At 41.2% G+C, this 19,784-nt stretch overlaps 1 protein-coding gene across 1 annotated transcript in view; it reads left to right on the top strand.

Moving 5' to 3' along the window:
- The first annotated feature begins 429 nt into the window (after window positions 1–429).
- Window positions 430–19,784, top strand: part of LOC111222592 (ras/Rap GTPase-activating protein SynGAP-like) — a 96,901-nt gene continuing 77,546 nt past the window's right edge. The window contains exons 1-3 of the mRNA XM_022746385.1: window positions 430–445; window positions 902–1,197; window positions 17,763–17,868. Of these exons, the coding sequence (XP_022602106.1) occupies window positions 430–445; window positions 902–1,197; window positions 17,763–17,868 (418 nt within the window). The remainder of the gene's footprint in view (window positions 446–901; window positions 1,198–17,762; window positions 17,869–19,784) is intronic.

The raw sequence follows: 19,784 nt of genomic DNA, 5'->3' as shown, positions 1-19,784 counted from the left end.
TAAGAAGACCACTCATTCTGCCGGCTTTGCTTGTTTACACTGAACCAAACAACGTTGGCACGCTGCTGCCCCAGTGTGCGATTTTAGAGAGCATGCAGGCGTCTGTCCCATCACACCAGCTCTGCCTTTTACACAGACGTTGATCCAGCTCTGTGACTACTTCTGCTGCTGGCATAAAGGCAGAACAACAATGCCAACCCCATTCTGTAATTGTAGATTTTATACAGAATGTCAAGGCAGAATAAAGACGAAAGGTTTCCAGCTCATGACAAATTTTCAGCTATGTTTGAGTCTGATTGCTTCAGCTGATGTTTTGCCTCTTTCATGGGTTGTGCTGAGTTTTCAGATGACCAGCTGCGCAGATATGTTATTCTGTTGGCATTAAGCTCCTTCCAGTCGGGCTATACAGTATGTGTGTGAGGAAAAGTAATGGCACAAGCAGAAGGTAATGGTGATGGTACTGATGAATGCAAGACCTGTTTGTATTGTTGTTGAAATCTTTGACAGAATAGTTTGGAATTCTGGGAAATGTGTTTATTCGCTTTCTTGGGGGTTAAAGTCAAGTATAACCTCTTCTCTTCCTGCCTTCTGAAAACACTTCGGGCATCTTGCTTGATAAGTGCTCTGTAAATGATGTCATCATTATTATTGTCATATAACACTTCAGAATCAGGTTCTTTGGAACATTCTCTGCTCATCGGTGTGCATCGTTTCAGATGACTTCTTTCAAGATTCACACACTGTAATGACACCTGACACTGATGTTATGAGGACAAACGTCTCACAGCATCACAACCCTCCTACTGATGATCCTAACTGACCTCTTTCCTCCCTCTTTCCTCCCTCTCTCCTCTCCTCTCCTCCCCCCTTCACCCGTCTCTCCTCCTTCTCTCCTGTCCAGATGCAAGGTGTGCCGTCCCCCCCTCCTATCATCATCACCATCATCGCACCCACGCCCACTCCTTCCACGCTCCCTCCTACGACCGTCCCGCTCACGAACATCCCACCTACGACCGTCCCTCCTTCGACCGTCCCTCCTTCGACCGTCCTTCCTTCGACCGTCCCTCCTACAACCGCCCCTTGCACGACCGCCCCATCTACGACCGACCCTCACACGACCCTCCACCCCACGACCATTGGAACCCCCGTCTCCGTGTGAGCTCCGGAAATCAGCTCTACATGTTGGACCAGGAGGAGGTATTGTTCTTCACACACCAGGAATGCACTGATACTGATACTGGTTTTGCAGGAGGGATTGCTAGTTAAAGGTCCCATATAGTGTAAAGGCAGATTACCATGTGTTCTTTGATTATAAAGCAGGTCTAGGTTTTATATTAACACTGTGAAAGTATCAAAGCCTCAGTCCACAGAGAAACACCTACAGCCTGTATTCAGAAACTGAGCCTTAAAATGAGCCGTCAGGACTTCTGTAACTTTGTGATGTCACAACTAAGCAGCCACTGCTCTCAGCCAAGCCCAGCCCATCCAAATCCACCATCCAGTCTTGCAGGAATTGGTTTCTCTGAGTGTTTACCTGAAATCTGCTAGATTTGTGAAACTACATTGAGATGGTTTTTGGTTCTTAAAACCACAAATATATCTTTTGACGGATATCACAAATTCAAATAAAACTCTGGAAAAGTGTAAAATATGGGACCTTTAAAAAAAAATGGGGCATGAGTATTACAAATCTTTGGCATTCATCATGTAAGAAATGAAATAAAATGAACAAATATAGCTTCGTACTAATAGAGGACTTGAGCCCTCTCTAATTTAGAAAGTGGAATACATTTCACTTACTTTGACATCTAAGATATTTGATGACACAGTGAAGTGGATTGGTTACAGAAGCCCAGGCCACTTGGGAATATCTGGTTGGTGCTGAAAATTTAGTGTCTGAGTTTACCTGCAAACGGAAAAGTTACACATTCAATGAATGTGTCAAAAGTATATTTTTAAGGCTCCATGATTCAATGTATATGCCCCGTAATATTCTGTATGATAGTACATTCATGTTACATACTACAGGAGGGCTGACTGTCTTTGCAATTTGTCTTGTAAAAGCAGTGTAATATGTCACAGCTAAAACACTAGAGCTGTAGGTTCTATATGAAGTATGAAGAATTAAGTTTTTATTATTATTATAACTACGGTTAAGTCCTGTAGCTGATTACAACTTGTATCCACTTCTAAATTAGTAAGAAATCCAAATGCGCTATGTTCTGTGTCTCGAAAATCAATTATTCTGGCATTTGTTGACTTTTCTTTTGCCACTTGACGACTCACAGCAACATTAGCATTCATTTGGAGCCGTGTTTCTGGCTACCTGAAAGTTCAATATTCACTATCCTTTTCTTCCAACTCCTGAGAAAACATATCTGTCTCTTTAGCTGTTCAGTGCTATATAAATTATTAGTGCAGCTTTAATAAATATTTCATCTCTTCTGTCTTTTTTATTTGCAAAAAACAAGATAAAACAGTCAGTGATTCAACTAAATAGCAAATATAAAATCTATGAGGCACAACCTGAGTTTTAGTATGAAATAAATATTCATAAATATTGAATCAGTTGTAACATAAAGGGTTCTGCACCTAACAATTATTTTCATTATTGATTAATCTGCTGATTATTTTGATTAATTGATTGTTTAGTCTAAAAATCATTAGATGTCTTATTTTGTTTCATCAACAAACCCCCAAATATTTGATTTACCATAATGCAAGACAAAGAACAGCAACAGATTCTCGCATGTGAAAACATCATATTTTCTGCATTTTTGCCTGAAGATTGACTGAAACGGTGAATCAGTTATCAGATTGATCACTTTATTTCGATTGACTAATTGATTAATTGACTGCTTATTGTAGCTCTAAACTTAAATTCCTGGAAGTTAAAAACCTGAATAGGCTACAAAGGGGCTTTAAAATGATTCTGATGTGATCAGCAGATTCTGCACTGGACCCGGATGCTGAATCTAATCACAACTCCAACTACTTCAAAAGAGTTGATCAATATGTGAGGTGTATCCCTGCTCTAGTGTGTGAACATGGCTGGGAATGAAGGCAAAGATGAACAAAACAAAACACTTCCGTCTGTCTTTTTGAGTAAAACATACAGTAGGTTGAGTTCTAAGCCCGGCCTTTCATGAGATAGTTTCACGGAGTCTTTGTGCTACTTAGAGAACCCTACTTTTCAGCTAATGTCTGTTAAAAAGGAGGTCAGAGAGAGAGAGAACGTATCTGGAGTCGATCCCAGACGCTCCAGCTTCCCTGGATCACTGTCGCCTCAGGCTCGCTTTTGGGGGTTCATTTTCAAGGGCAGTTGTTAATTCTGTGGGAAGTTGTCTGTGGTTGAAAACTTTTGTTAATTCTCTGCGTTGTTGTAACTGGATCATAAGTGTGTAACCAGTAACTTCAAAGTGGGATGTTGGGTTATTTTGGCTCTCTCTCAACCTCTGTGGTCCACTTCAATAAGTTTGTTTTTTTAATACATTATCTTATGTCCCGTCAACAACCAGCTGCAGAGATCCACTTAGTTTTTCATTTAGGTAGAGAAAGTCATTTTATTAGCTTGATAAATGCAAGACGACAAGTTATTTTTCAGAGGAGAAACAGCAAGTGCCTCCTGTAGTTGTAGTTCTAGTGTATCTGTAAACACTTTACGTCCCCCTATTTATTAGTTATACATAGTATATTAACATGGGTTATAACACACTTTAACATAACTATAGTTATAACTATAACTGACTGATGAATAAATGGATGATGAGTGACAAAATAGTAAAAGTAAAACACAGTTGTAATAATATAAAATGTGTATGAGGTGTTGAACTGCTGACAAATACTTAAAATGAGTTCATATTATACCACATTATAGTGTATTATAAACTATTTCATATATCATATCATATAAATGGTAAATCTTATCTTATTCACAATGTCAGACACACTGACACCAATCCCAGTTTTAGATTCATGTCATCCATGTTTGACAAGAAACAGAAAGGAAATAAACAAATAATAAAAATAAGAATTAAACCTATTAATAACTATTTACACGTGTATTCGGTACCTGATAAATCTTATCTTCCCCTGTGCCTCATAGACCTCCATCCATCCATCCATTCCACATTGTTGTACTAGCTGACATGTTCTTTCATTACCTGGGCACTGTAGTTTATTGTTGAATCAGTCCTACATGTTCTTGGTGCCATAAATACTCACTACACCACCCAATGTGTATTAACAAAAAAGTATTGATAGAAAAGTCCCCAACAAATGCACCATTCACTCCTGTTGGAGTGATGTTTGCTAAAAACTACTGTGCTCAGCTGTTTTAGGAAATGACTGACCCTGTTTTACAAATAAAACCTTATGCATGTGAGCTACTTTTGAAGATTTATGTCTTTAGTAGGAACAAATGAGCTTGGTGCTGAGTTCCACAAATGGGGAAGGGAAGTTGGAAACTGCTGAGAAACAGACTTTGCTTGTTGGTTTCAGTCTTTTCATGGTATTTGTTGACAATTAGAAAAATGTAGGATAACACCAGCTCCACTCTTTAATGGTGTGAAAGCTGAGAGCCTTTTCCATTCCAGTTCCCTGGCATAGTTTTGAACACACTGTCAACCAAATGAAGCACGTGACCCACTTATAGTATTGTTAGCGTAGCCTACCTGGGTGGCTGTATTGATCTGTGCTGTATGATACTCCACCATGTTAATTAGTTGCTAATTAAAAACATTACGGACAGCAGCTTTAACGTCCTTCAGGGTTCATTTTTAGTTTTATCATATAAATTTAAATTAAATATAAGTATTGGATAGAACATTAAAGGCCCAGTTAAAGTCTGACAGGATGATGGAAATGAAAACAGAAACTACAAACTGGAGGAAGGAGAGAGAGCTCTCACTCAATTATTTTTATTCTCTCTTTCCCCAGTTGGTTACAGATTACGTGAAATAGGCACAACAGCATGTTAGTGTTGATCAACTTGACTTTTCTTGTTCCCAAGTTTCTGTATTGATGCACCAAACACAGACAGTGCATCACTAAAACCTGCTGTTGGTCGTGAATAAAATCTCATCTTGCTCTTCGGTCCAGGAGAGGGTAGTGTTCCTCAACTTTTCTACCTCTGCCTTGCAACTAAAGACTTACATCTACACACAGAATAACACAGTTTAAGCCAAGACTGCTGATTTATAACACCACTTAAAGCACCACCTTTAATGGAGCAGAGCCGGGTGAAAGCCATAGGTCACCTCCCCAAACTTTGCAGGGCTGTTATTAGACCATATTTATGCTGATATAGTTTTTAATTTGGTTTAAAGACCTAAACTGTGCAACATCAGCACTTTGCAGAAGTAAAATGAGGTAGCTGCATGTGCAGGCAGGTGGTAATACAGTTTTTAAAAAATCTTTTATTTATTGTATTATCTTAGTTTTTGTATTTTTAGTTATCCACCTCACTGTTTGTAATAACTCATGTAGTCTGTGTATCAGCAGTGTGTATTAGTGTATGGCACATGATTTAAACCCGGCACTGAGGCAAATTTCTATGTTCAGCCATGCTGGCACGTCAATAAAGTAATGAATCCTTATGTGGCCAGTCAAAGCATATGGGTGGCGACTTAACCGTAGTGTGTGTTCACGGCTGCCAATAGTATTCAACTTGTCATCACTCAGAGGAATAGAGCGCTCTGTGATCCCGATAAGAGACCTGAGCTGCTCTGGAGGGATTGTATGGAGAGCCCAGTTCAATTAATCAGAGCCCCATCCCTGTCTAATTGTGCCAATAAGGCAGCAGCTGTGAATGGATCCGAGGCAGGACTGACGTGCTGATAGCCGTCACCTCGGCGACGGCGAGAGGCGTTAAATATTCATGCCTGTCACTCACCTCATGCAGAGCGGGTGTCTCTCTCTTCCTCTGTGTTTCGTACACACACACACACACACACACACACACACACACACACACACACACACACACACTCTCACTCACCCTTCAATTTATTTCCATTCGTTTTAGATGGCTCTTCAGTGGCTCGGCAAAAAAAAAGCAATCACACTGTACATTTCCATAGCGGAGATACGGAGGATCAGTGGAGGACCTCGCTCCTTTTTCCTCAGCGGTGTTGCTGCCTCCTGAACATTTTGATATCAGCCCATCTTAAATACACACCTTTCAACTCTCTGATTTTCTGTTTGCTTGTATGCTCGGCATCTGAGCTGAGCATCACCTGTCCAATCCCTGCGCTCTCATGTACCTCTCCCTCCTCCAGGCTCATTCCTCCTTTTAATTCCCTCCATCGATCACTCGCTCTTACCTTTTCTCCTGTTCTCTCCCACTGTTCCCCCTTCTATCTCTCTGCTCTCTTTATTTAATCCGTCTTTTGTTCCATCTCTTTTCTCTCCCCTCCTCCCATGCCCGGTCTCTCACTCTCCGCTTCCCTCTCTCCCTCCCTCTGTCTCCATATTCACTGCTCCCGCACTTCTCTTCTCCCTCCTCCCCTTCTCCATCTTTCTTGCCCTCTTTCACAGTTCCTCCCTCTTTTCTGCCCTCACCCTTTCACCTCATCCACTCACCGCCCCCCCCCTCTCCCCCTCTCTCTCTGGGGTGACTGGCAGGAGTCTTTGGCTCTCCATCAGGCCACCTGTTTCTGTGCTCCTCACAGCTCCATTCACCCGCTGCTGTTTTTTGTTTGTTTGTGTTGTTGTTGTTGTTGTTTTATGAATGACGGCCATCAGAAAGCTGAAGGAGAGCCATCCTCCCGGAGAGCTGAGGTGTCGCTTCGGGGAAGAAGACTGCTCCGCTGTGTCTAAAATGTGTCACTATGGAAATTTGTGTTAATTGTGTGCCTGTGTAGCTCTCGACTCCCGGCGTGTTGGTTCAATGAACTGTCTCCTCGTGATGGAGTGCAGTGCCTTTCATAGGGCCAGAGTGGGATTACACCCTCACTGACAGGTCAGCACCCTTGGCTCATTTTAACGGCCAACTGTAATCGATATACTGACAAGATGTGTTGTCTGAGTCGCAAAGTTTAAAAAACACCTAAGATGAAAATTACATTACAGTTTCCTCTTTTGCCTTTTTTTTGAGTTGCCATTCAGTTCTCACACAAGGGACTGTGACTTCTACATTGTTTCCCTTGAGCTTCTGCGTGTGATTGGTAGAAAATTCTTTTCCAACACAGTCTAAGCAAGAAAAATGGAGAGCTGTGTTAGTTAGAAAACAAGGGAGAGTTCACCCTGAAGCAGCCGAAAGTGTCACTTAGTGTTACTCTGCCTCTGTGATCATCTATTAGGATTAGAAGAAAAAAAACATTTTTGTGCTACAAATGGATGCCTGAGAAATTACCATGGAGTCAAATCAACACTTATGTGATGCAGTCACAGCAGAAACATAACATTATGGACTTAAACTTGTATGCAGGGATCATACAGTAAATTGCACGATCTTTTGCAGCTGCACATTATTCTGTAAAGTGCATTAGTCATTTTTATTCAGGTTTAACCAGAGTGACTATTTTGCTTATTGTTTAATCCTTTAAAACAAAAGGAAAATGCCAAACACTCTCTGCTTCCAGCTTGTGGATTTTCTGCTTTTCGAGTTTTTGGACTGTTGGTCTGAATAAGGAATTCAAAGATGTCATCTTTAGATTTATGAAATTGTAATAAATAAAGTATAAGTCTTTGTTTTCTGACATTTTATAGATCAAAGATTAATCTATTAATTGTCATAATAATCGTCAGATGAATCGATGATAAAGAATAATGTTATCATGAAAAAACACATTCTAATACACAAACAATTAATCAAGAACATAACTGGCTGATTAATCAACAATGAAATTAATCATTATTTGCAGCCATAGTAATAACTGCATCATTAACACCATTGATGTAATTTGCTGTAGTTTAGGAATTTGGTATTTGTTCATGAAGCGGGCTGGTTAAAGATCTCATCACTAACTGGATCACTTGGGGAAATCTGTGTGGGAAAAGTCAATGCAGCGATGATGAGAATAAGTGATGAATTTCCTGGGCCAATATTTCTTTGCCTTTTTTAATAATCAGATCTGTCTTGATCTGTGATCCGCTTTCCTCACAGCTGACTCTCTCTGCAGACTGCTCTGCCTCCTTCTGTCCTTTAGGGGGAGCGAGAGGGCTGGCAGTGACGGCTGCCTGACATCCTCTCATCCCCCTCCCCCTCCACCTCCCCCTCCTCCTTCGCCTCCACCTCTCATCTCATATTAATCTGAGGTGACAGAGTTTCATATACCACCGCCACGCACCAGTGCCCTGTCCCCCGAGTCATGTGCCCGGGCTGCGCTCCCCCAACTGTGCCAGTATTACGCAAGAAAAACCGACGGGGGTCACCAGCCTTGTTTAGCCTGCGAGTGTTAGAAGGAGCTGGGAAATATCAACACTATAACACACAGAGAAGTCGATGTAGTAGTGCAGTCATTTCAAATATGTTGAGTAAATTTTCCATTCTGGTTAAAGTGCTGCCTTCCTTTGCATGATGTTGGTGGCTCATATTTACAGCTTTGATACTGAATTTGAACGCCTTACTGCATGAGCTGGTCTGCAAACAAGCCGCGGCACCTGTGTGGCTTTAGCCTGTAGCTGGTGTTGTCACAGTGCATGAATAGTGTCTCAGAGGGGGATAGCATGTTTGCTTATGACCCTGGAGAGCACATTCAGGTGGCTGTCGTGTGGGAGTCGGACGGATTAATTATGTAATGAATGTAGGTGGGCAGTGACTCGCAGAGGAGAAGAGAAAGGTTGATTGTTTCAGTAAGATGGCTGACCTGAAGCCCTGAGGCGATGTTAACAAAAAAAAAAAAGTCTGTGGTATTTGAGTAACTATTACACGCCATTTAAATAAAAATTGTCCCTCACTCAGAAATAAAACATTTCTCAAAAGGTCATCCTGTACATACAAGAGTTTAAATGGCTTTTATCTCAGCGTTTTGATTAATTCGCCCATCCCTGTGGATAGTGTACAGGGTTTTTTTTTTTTCTTCAATACCTCGGAGGCACCTAGAGAAAGAGGAAAACTAGGGCTAATTTGTCTCCTGCCAACTTACCAGGAGCAACTGCCAGATCTTGATGACCTTAAAAGCAATCCTCTGCCATTTATCAGTTTTATGAAGAAGGATTGTTCTTGGCCAGGTTTTCTCTCTCTGTGGGGTTTGGACACTTTAGTGGTTTGAACTTTTCCTATGCACTTAGCATCTACAAGCACATGTGATAAACCAAGTCAGCTATCATTTATATTATACGTGTTTATTTGATAGTTTTTAACGGCAGCTTATGCCATTGAGCGCTCTCCTCAATTTCCACTTCCCCTGCCTGTTACCGTGTTCAAAACCCCCTTCGTTACGGGAAACAACAACAACATCCGAGTTAGACGCCTACTCCCTGGAAAGGGCGAGTTTTGACGAAGGTTTGGATTGTGCAATCAGACAGTCGACATACGTCTTTGCTGTTCTTTGGGATGTTTTCTTTATGGGGAATTAGCCATTTTAATGACCAAAACAAGTCCCCTTCCCCCCCAGATGTTATTATGCAAACAAGCCACAGTAATTTTTCCCCAATAGCAGAATGATAATAAGAGCAGCCACAGGTCTGGCTATGCAAGACTAGGAGAATAGTATAAAAGCAAAAATCCAGTACCTTTCATTTGCATGCAGCCAGCTACATGTTTGTTTCTGTCACTTCTCTCTCAGTCCTCACTATTCAACATTTTTCTAACTGTAACTAAGTGACACTTCATCTTGCTCACCATGCATTTTGCCTGCATAATTTTTACAGAAAAATAACGCACACTAAGGGCACAGTTGCAGTGCAGTGTGGGTTTCCTGCTTACTTACATCATTTGTGCATCAAGTTACCTTTAACTCTGTTTTCACATCAATTAAAGACAATACGCTATTTTCCCTGGGATGCAAAAACGATGTCATATGAAATTCTTATGGGTGTGTGAAACAGTTGCAACCTCTCCTGAATAAACGGACGGAGTCAACACAAGGACGAGCAAAATAAAATCGAATTTGATTAATGTTTAGACATTCAAATAATAGGAAATCATCATCAATTGGTTCTGGGTGCCCAAAGGTAGTCAAAATGTCAGCTCTATTAGTCTGTTCACAGTGTGTTTGTTGGTGTGTATGTGTGTCGCTCTGTTGGTAGCACCACTGTGTGTTTTATGAACACTGTAGCTCAGGAGGAGGAGGAGGAACATCTGTCCAGGAAAGGACATTACTGATGGTCTGAAGGACAAATCGTGCTTTTGGCCAGCTCAGCTGCCTATCATGATGCACAGGACTGTTCGTGTGTGTGTGTGTGTGTGTGTGTGTTCATGCTGAGGTGAAATTTATTTCTGTCTTCGTGCAGGTGCATCGGCAAATTTTTGTAATTGCCTGCATGTGTGTCCTAATGCAGGTTCATGTGTTTGTTGGAAGTGTGTGTGTGTGTGTGTGTGTGTGTGTGTGTGTGTGTGTGTGTGTGTGTACTATCTTTGTGAGGACCAGTTTGAGTTATAGACCTTACAAAGATATTTTGGGAAAGTTCTGACACGACTTCAAAGCACTGATTGAGGGTTAAGACTTGGTTTTAAGGTGAGGGTAAGGGGTTAAGGAATGCATCATGTCAATGTGTGTGTGTGTGTGTGTGTGGGTTTGGGTGTGGGTGTGGGTGTGGGTGTGTGATTGTGTGTGTTTGAACCAGAGTTAGACAGCCAACAGTGTTTGATTACTGCCCTGTTAAGAAATAATGGATTGCACTGTTTTCGCATATTACTCACTCTATTTCTATGCAGTCTCTCTCTCACACACACATACACACACTTTTCTTTCTTTTTCACCCAGGTATGTACTTTCTCTTTCTCTCTTTTTTACACACACACACACACACACACACACACACACACACACACACACACACACACACAGCGTCCTGCCATATTCCCCTGCTCCTCACCACTGGGCTTGAGGAAGCAGTAGTGACATATGGGCCAGCCAGCCTGCAGCATCGCTCAACTCAACCTGCCAAGCTGAACAAAAACACCCTCCTCCTCCTCCTTCAGATCAATGGCACTCCGTTCCCTCGTTCTCTCCCTTCTTTCCCCTATCACCAGCTCTTCCTCTCCGCCTCCCTCCAACCCCACCATCCCTCTACACAGCCTTTGCTCTCCATGCCAGGACTAGTGTCTGTCTCGCGCGGTGTGGCACAGTAGTCGGGCCCCGACTGAAATCCTACGAGCGTGTTCATTATCTGATTGTTAAAATTCTCATTTTAAACATATCGATTTCAGTCCTGCCTTTTATATGCCTTTATAACAGTTGTCACGGATGCTTAAATCTACCAGGCGTAGACAATTTACATCTTCAATTGGATACAATGATTTGCTGCACGACTCGTGTCAACAGAGCCCAAACATGGCTCCGAACATTAAATGAAATGTCGTACTGCAGTTATTCTCACACTTGTGTTTGATTTATTCATGGGTCTATTTTGTGATCAAGTGCTGTAATTCATTTCTCAAGTTAGTCCAGTTGGAGAAGTGCGAGAATACAGCTTGAAAAACTCCAGATAAAAAGCAAGAACTGATTCATTAAAGCGAAAACGCTGCTGTAGCTGCGGGAAACTTGAGACACGCGCTGGGTGTATTTGCCTAACCGCCATACTTGCACTTGTTGTTTGTCAGAGCATAAGTGCGTTCAAATTGACAAATATGACAACATGTAGTGTACTATAACTACCCCGAATGGTGCACTCAAAAAATTGAGTGTAAATTGATGGACACTTCTCACACAGTGTCAGCTGACCACCATCGGTCGAGCTGCAACGTCTTCTGACAATAGTTCAAGTTATAAGAGACAAGAACAGCTTTTCTGCACCAAGTGTTCATCCATCAAACATTTGGTCCAGCAGAAGATGTTGCCCTAAATACTTTATGGTTCCCAGATAATAATTGTTAAAGATATTCATAGTCCCCAGAAGATGTCTTAACCTTGTGGCCTTTCGTCTGCACACTGGGCTGCAGTACTGGGTTAAATACCCACTAGGTGGTTTTATCAAGTGTTAGTGTGATTTGTTTTATACTTCCATTGCCTTATTTACCCAGATTAAAATATTTTTAGTTGATAGTCATTTTGTTTAATGTAACTAGCTCAAGTTTTACCTTTTATAATGTGTTGTTAGTTTTACAAAACATTGTGTATGTGTCACCCCAAACTGCAAATGACAGATATATTATTATTATTATTATTGTATTATTACCAATCGGTAACAAATATTTCTCAGTTCACAACATGTTTTATTTTGGGTTAATACACCAATGGGAATATGAAAAATGAAACTGACACTGGGTCACAAACAACCCCCCTCTACCCAAGGGTTCTGGGTAGAGTTGACCCTTTATTACATTGGTGCTGTTTTACACAAATTTAGTCACTTTCCATTTTTCGTTTGTAGTGTTTAGTGCCACACCAGAAATGTCTCAGTCTAATGTGAAATTTGCTAAACAGATACATGCTTTTTACAAGGAGCCATTTTGATTTAAATGACCCTGTGGCATTTCCTCCAGCAGCCGCTCTTCGAATGAACTTTGAGTGAACATTTTGTACCCGGCTGCCGGTGAGAAGGAAGAGTCTCATTCATATGTACATAATAAATTTAGAGTTATTTTTAGAGCATCAATATGCTCCAAACGAAGTGCCTGTTCGGTGGTTGAACAGCATCTGAAACACACTTCCAAAACACCTTCCAAAACCTTTATTTGATCATTTCCTTTCACCCACTTCATGCGGAAAATGGCCTGGTGTGCAAAGGTGAGAAGGCAGGCAGGAGTGAAAGGAAAAGTTCTGTCTCAAGTTAGTGTGTGTCTCGGTCTGTCTATTGGGCTTTAATGGACACTCTGACTTCTAGGTGGCACCATACCAGGTTTTTTGACAGCAGTGTTTTTTTTCAGCAGTTTACAATGTGCTCTAACTCAAATTGTTCCTTTAGGTTTGTGTGTGAGGTGTGAGTGCACCATCTGAAGCGAGCTGGCCTAATGCTGCCTCTCTGAGTGATGCTGAGTGCGGGCCTGCCAGCTTCCTGTGCCCACTCATGGCAACCCCCGAGCTGTTGTGTCACGTCTCCAGCTGCAGACCCCGCGACATCTGACCAATCACATACTGCCACACGCAGAGTAAAAATAGCCTCCAGGTGTGTGTCTCCCCCCCCCTCCCAACTGGAAGCAGTGGTGGGAAGCTTATTTGTAAACTGATGTGTCAGGATGGGGAAGAAAGGTATTCTCGGTCTTTTCCATGAGTCAAGTTGTCAGTGATGAATTGCACTGGGCAGGGCAGCAGTAGGGGAGAGAATGAGTGGGCTTGTTCTTGTTCAAGTGGATGTGATTGCGGAAAATTACCATATTTAAAGCCTTGTAATTGGGTAGTGTTGGCATCAAGATGGCTACTCAAGAATTGAACTTTTTAAGAGTCGTGGATGTTCAGATGATTTTAGCTGCAGAATTCGTGCGCTTTTTCGTGTTGTGAAATGCACGTTTGGACCCTCCCACACACAAAAAGAAGAGTTTATCTGTTGGTTGATCCGTGTGGAAAAGACACAAACCTATGCTTCAGCTTACCGAACACGTATTTTGTAACCTTCTCACTCAACTCATACTGTAGATAAAAGTAAACGCAGCCCATTTGTCTCCTCTGGATTCCATGGCAACAGCTGAAAATCTGGACAGAGAGAAGCAACGCTTTAACCCTGCAGAAAATCACTACTATCCCTTCAATAACTGCAAAACCATTCAGTGATATTACCTGCTACTCCTCCGTACTCCCCTCCCGATGCCTCTTTAATGGAGTCAGAGCTGGTGCGTCGCTCTGTCAGGCATTATGAAACGACTTTGCTTATTATGTATATTTAGAAACACCATAAAGCAACAATGTCGCAATAAAGCTACAGTATGCAGCTGTGACTTTATTTGTGCTGCTGATCAATGAAGAGCTGGAAGAATGGGAGGTTAAATCAGGTTTACTGTTACTCATTGGCACTTAAAGCATATTCAATTAGTCGAACAGAGTGCTCGGCCACTCTCCGCTGCCGTTTCCTGCATTAATCTGGCAGCGAGAATAAAAGAGAGTTAGAAAAAAACTGCGTTCACTGACAACACTTGGATTTAAATTGAAGTAGGATGCACAAAGACGCCTGAATTTAGGTCTAATAATGTTTATACCATGGTAGCTATCACTTTTATATCACAGGGTTTATTAAGACATTGTAAGCAATGTTGCAAATGAATGTTTTTATTATTTAACATTAAACCTGTATTTGTCAGGTCTTATATTTGCTGGATTAGCCAGAACAGATATTCCTGTAGACCATTTCTCAATAGATTTTCTGTATCACTGTTTTGTTCAACAGTTTTTATTGTGCACAGTATTTCCATATTGCCGTGCCAACATGTTATTTTGTTCGACAACATGCAGTTTTTTTTTGTTTTTTTTAAGGTTTGGGTCGTTGTGCCTTTAAAGCTGAAACCTGTACAGTAACTTTACGCATGTAGTCGCAGCCCTCTGTGGCATTAACAACAGCTCATTTCCATTAAGTGTAGGTCATTTCAGGGAGCCAGCGTGCAGAATAACAGCAATGCAGCCATTATTAATGTTATTAAATACACTTGTGCTTTTCCTGTTATGACACATCAACATGTCAGCTGTGAAGAAGGTAATTGGATGGTGAGAATTGTCACAGCGTGCTATGATATCTTGCAAACACATAGATTTATGAGTCCTTTCATGAACCCAGTGGAAATTCTGAGCTGCTGGATGAAAGGTTAGAGGATCGGCAAAGTTGAACGTTTGAAGATAAATTTCATGGCAAGCCATCCAGTAATTATCATGATATTTCACCTGCAACCAAAATGTTGGACCAACACTGACAGAGTGATCGACTGCCAGCAAGACAGAAAAGCTTCTCACTGAGTAGCTGCTCCAGCAAAAGGGGAACTCGGTTAATGAACATACTGTGTGTGCTCTGCGTATTCTCACACTGGACTCATAAAAAATGGATGCTGCTTAATATATATTTTTATCAAAGGAGATTGTACAGTAATTTCTCCTCAACAAGCAATATGTTGGTCCCAAGAAAGCACAGCAAGGTAGCTTTGTGCACTTTGGTTGCACAAGCAGCAAAGTAGAGCAGTAATCACATAGGCTGTTGATTTATGATGCTTGTCCCTGATTAAGTTGGATGAAGATACTCATATACACAGGATCTAATGCTGTGATGTGAAGCATCTTCTGCTTGGCTGGTCTAACTAGATTATTGCAGTAGAGATGCACATCTCTATGCATCTCTATGCATCTCTATGCATCTCTATGTGTGTGTGTGTGTCTGTCTTCATGTGCCTGATGTGATACAGCTGTAGTGTCGTACTGGAGAATATTAGTAGCTTGAAGTGAAGCAGTGTCTGCATTAAATTTTTATGTGCCCTCACTTAGATGGACACACACATGCACATACCACATAGTAGTTTTTGTACGGACTCACAGATCCAGGCAACAACCACACAAAAAACACACACACTCACTCACACACACACACACACACACACACACACACACACACACACACACACACACACACGCTGACATTCTTTCATCTTAACAGAGTTCCTTCAGAGTGAGTGGCACTCGGCTGTCTTATGGGACATATGGCTCAGTGTGACCTGCCAGTGTCCTTCACTGTTGTTGGCTTTGCCCCAAACCCCCCCAGGCTGCACTATCCTGTAGTGCTCTCTGCAGTTAGTACCACCTTCTGACACTGGCTCTCTGTGTTCACACCACATCTTTTATGTCCCAACGTTGCATTCCTGTCAGACGCTAGTCTCAATAGGACACACTGAAAAGGCACAACAGTATTGTAACAGAACAACAAACAAGGCTGCGATCATTCCCCTTGGCTTCTTGACTTTGTGTCAGTAAGGATACATAGAGGACAGTGCCTGCAGTTCACTTTCAAACAACTGTAACTACTGTAGGTCTGTTTGAAATGATCACTTTAAATTCATTATTTGACCTTTTTTTTTTGTTTTTTTTGTTTTTTTTAAAGCTGCAGTAATTAATTTTCTCGGCCAGTTTGGTGCAGAGGGACACTACAACCAGCTCAGAAACACCATTACATAATCAATGGTCACTTCATTAGTTACACCTGTAAAATAAAATGCAATCCAATAAAGTGGCTCACCCATAAATCCTGCCTCTACAAATATAATAATGTTGACTTTTGATTGACACTGTCTAAGAAATGATTAAACAATATGTTTACTATTACTATTACAAATGTAAACTTTGACAAGGTAAAATATGGCAGAGCTATGGTTCTGAATTGTATTAGATGATGGTGGCCGGAGAGTGTATTAATATAGGTTGTACACGTGTTAACATATAACTATTTACACACCCAGCCGACACGGAGCAACATCTGCATGCATTTTAAGTCATGTTCTGTCCATCATTTCCAATATTCACTTCACTTTTAGCTCTGTTTTTGTGTCCACCGACTCCTTTGACAAACATCTGGATCTTTAACTAGGGACTGTCTGTGCTACCGGTGGGTTTATCTGAGCTTATTTGCTGCAAACTGGGTTGATAAGAGCGAAGCTTGCAGGCCATACAACCAATAAGGAGCAAAAAGAGCCAAACAATCTCCAGTAGAGCTGAGCAGAACTGCAGTTGGGTGATAATTCTCAGTGGGTTTATCACATTTGATCCATTGTTTTATACACAAATCTTGGCGCAGCTGTAAATATGTAGGAATCTGTGGAAATTGTACAGACGAGCTATGCATCACAGTAAGTTATTTTGAATCGAAAATTCAAATGTATTTCTGCAGTGACTTTTTTATTTCTTTGTGTATTTCTTGGCGTACTGGGGCCCAGTGCCAACAAAGTGCCGGCTTTGGTGTTGAGTCAAGATTTATAGGTCTGTACTTCACAGTATACGCTGTATTGTCTGAGTGTAACTGTGATGTTTCAAAAGGACCAGTGTTTCTGATTAGTGTGGCACATTCTCCCATTTATTTTCCCTCAAGTCTCACTTTTATGAATTCAGGGACTGTGTGGTAGAGCTGTGAAATGTGGTTTACTTTTTCTATATATAAATATATATATATATATATATATATTTCTTTTCTTTTTTTCTTCCAGTTTTCAGTTCGTCTACATCAGATACAATGAACTGCTGTGGAGGATCATAGGTTTTTTTGAATTCTAGCTTTGTCTTTTAACAGATAAACCATTCTTACTTTCACTTTTGTAGAATGATGTGCTTTAAAGTCTCTAAAGAATATGATGTAAGTGGTAACTGCCTGTAGGTTACATCTGGCCCCATCTGAACCTTCATTATATAACTTGAATTAATTGTGATGAGTTTTCTGCTACTTGGTTTGCGGTGGTAGCTGCGAGTTGATCGATTCGTTCATGACTTTGGATTTGTTTGTCTATGTTTTATTTTTTAAATGATTTCAGTCTATTCTAAAGATGATAATAATAATAATAAGTAAAAGCTGTTTTCTTGCCATAAAATGCTAAGATCAGTTTAGCCACATCTGTTTTCTAGAGTTATTTATCAAGCCCAATGTGAGCACAGTGGTTCCTCGAGCGCGACAAAGAGAAGGACAAAGAGTGCACACAACTTCAGGATGCAGTGTTTCAGGAGTGTGTGTTTGTGTACTGACCTTGTGCTCTCTCTGTGCAGGTACACCCTTTGCTGATGCGCGAGAGGCGCTCAGAGTCTCACAGGAACAAGCTACTGCGGCGGACAGTCAGCGTTCCTGTTGAGGGAAGGCACCATCCCGAGATGGGTGAGCAGACAGACCTTTAATGTTCGGCTTTGATTCCAAAATGTTCCGATTCAGATCTGAATCAGGGTCCAAGTCACAGTTATTTTGAATTAAGTTAAGATTGGATCAAATCCAATTAAACATCTTAAAGGATAGGTTCACGTTTTTTTCAAATGACCGTATGTACAATTGAAAGAGTTGCTGGTCTCTTTTCTGCTGGCCCTGGACTCATATGTTCCTCAAGCAATTTCCTTAATGAGGAACAAAATCCTCATTCTGTGTAAAAATGCTTTCCAGAGTTCAGCGGAAGTTAACATGAGGTTTCAGCAGTCTGAGTAAAACAGATCAAGTTGGTATCTGATGGAGTTTTTAGTAAAACTTTGTGTTTATCCAGACACAGTTGAGGGATTGTAACATGAAAGGGGAATTATGTCCTAAATAGACTGTAACATCAGATAATATAATACCCAATTGATAAGACTATTGTTTTAACAAAGATGTTGAACCTCTCTTACTTTGTGCAGCATTTCTGGGTGAGGCCCTGAATGCATCTCAACTTCTCTTCTTGTCCATTTTGATTTTCAGAAACATTATCACCTGTGTTACTTCAGGTTAGCTTGCTTGTAATAATAGGATGGTTGCATAGCAACGACAGTGATGTAAAGCTCTTTGCATCCTTTGAGCCATTACTCTCTCTGTTAGTAGCAACGCTCAGAGCAGAACTCTGCATCTGAGCTGTGATAAAAGCATCACATCTGATCAGAGCTTCAGGCAGCTGCTTTCTTTCTACCAGATTTTGACTTTTGTCAGCTTGAGTGATTTATCAGTTTTCTTGCTCAGAAATGAAATTCATGCATTGTTATCTTGATAATGGTGCATATCTTTTTAGTTGTCTTCCTCAGTTGATTTTGAGATTTTATTTTTGCAGTCATTTCCCTCCCTTTCTTTATGCTTTTAAACTTTTCTGTCGCTTCCTCTTCTCTGCTTTTATATCGCTGTATTGTATAAACGCTCCTCTGACTCTGTGAGACTGACCGTCTGTGTGCTGCCTCCCTCTGTTTGTTTTGCCTGACTCAGTCTCTCTGGGCCCTCTACAAATGTCCCGCTCAGTTTCTCCCTCTTCCTTCACCCTCCACCTCTCCGTCTCACTCAGCTATTTTAAGGGCCTCCCTTGCGACATCCTCCGTTTATGATTCTGCGTTGCTGCCCTCTTTGCTCCCAAACACTGGTGCTGATTCAACTGGATTTCCCTCAGTTTCCATGAGTGGCTGTCTGACCTCTAGGCGGTCAAGCACTGACACATCAGTTGGCGTGGTCCCACCACACTTTGACATACAGTGTGCTGACATAGCAATGTCATCTCCTATTGCCCGTGTGTGAGCGTATTGTAAACACATTCACATATGTTAGTACACTACACCACAGGCCATAATGCACTGACACCATTATGGACCATCTGTGGTGCCCACGCCCAAAGAAGAGATTAATGGGCCCCAGGCAATTAGCAATTATTAGATCAACAAAAAAGCAAATGGAGGTTGTCATAAGGCCACAGTTAGAGACCGTGTCTACAGGGAGCCATGTGACCTATTTTCTAAAATCCCTGACACACAACACTGAGCTGATGAAGGTTCAGTGACAACACTAAATCAGTGGGGGTAATATTAAGTGTGCAACAAGATGTTGAGTCATTAGAAGAAAATGTATTGTGTAACCTGCTTGTTCTGCACTGGAATGGTGGAAATGTTGGACTTTTTCACACATTCAAGGTGTAATTAATAAAACCCACAATCTCTCTCGCCTGTTCGAGTGTACAGCTTGGGCTGAGTGGAGCAAAATCTGAGGGAACATTTTGGGATATATGCTCATTTTCTTTATTGCCAACAATGAGATGAGGAGACTGAGATCACACTCATGTCTGTATGCAAAAGGTAAAG

This window comes from Seriola dumerili, unplaced genomic scaffold, assembly GCF_002260705.1.
Source record: "Seriola dumerili isolate Sdu_G_001 unplaced genomic scaffold, Sdu_1.0 BDQW01000104.1, whole genome shotgun sequence".
Lineage (NCBI taxonomy): Eukaryota > Metazoa > Chordata > Actinopteri > Carangiformes > Carangidae > Seriola > Seriola dumerili.
This window is presented reverse-complemented; position numbering and strand designations above follow the sequence as displayed.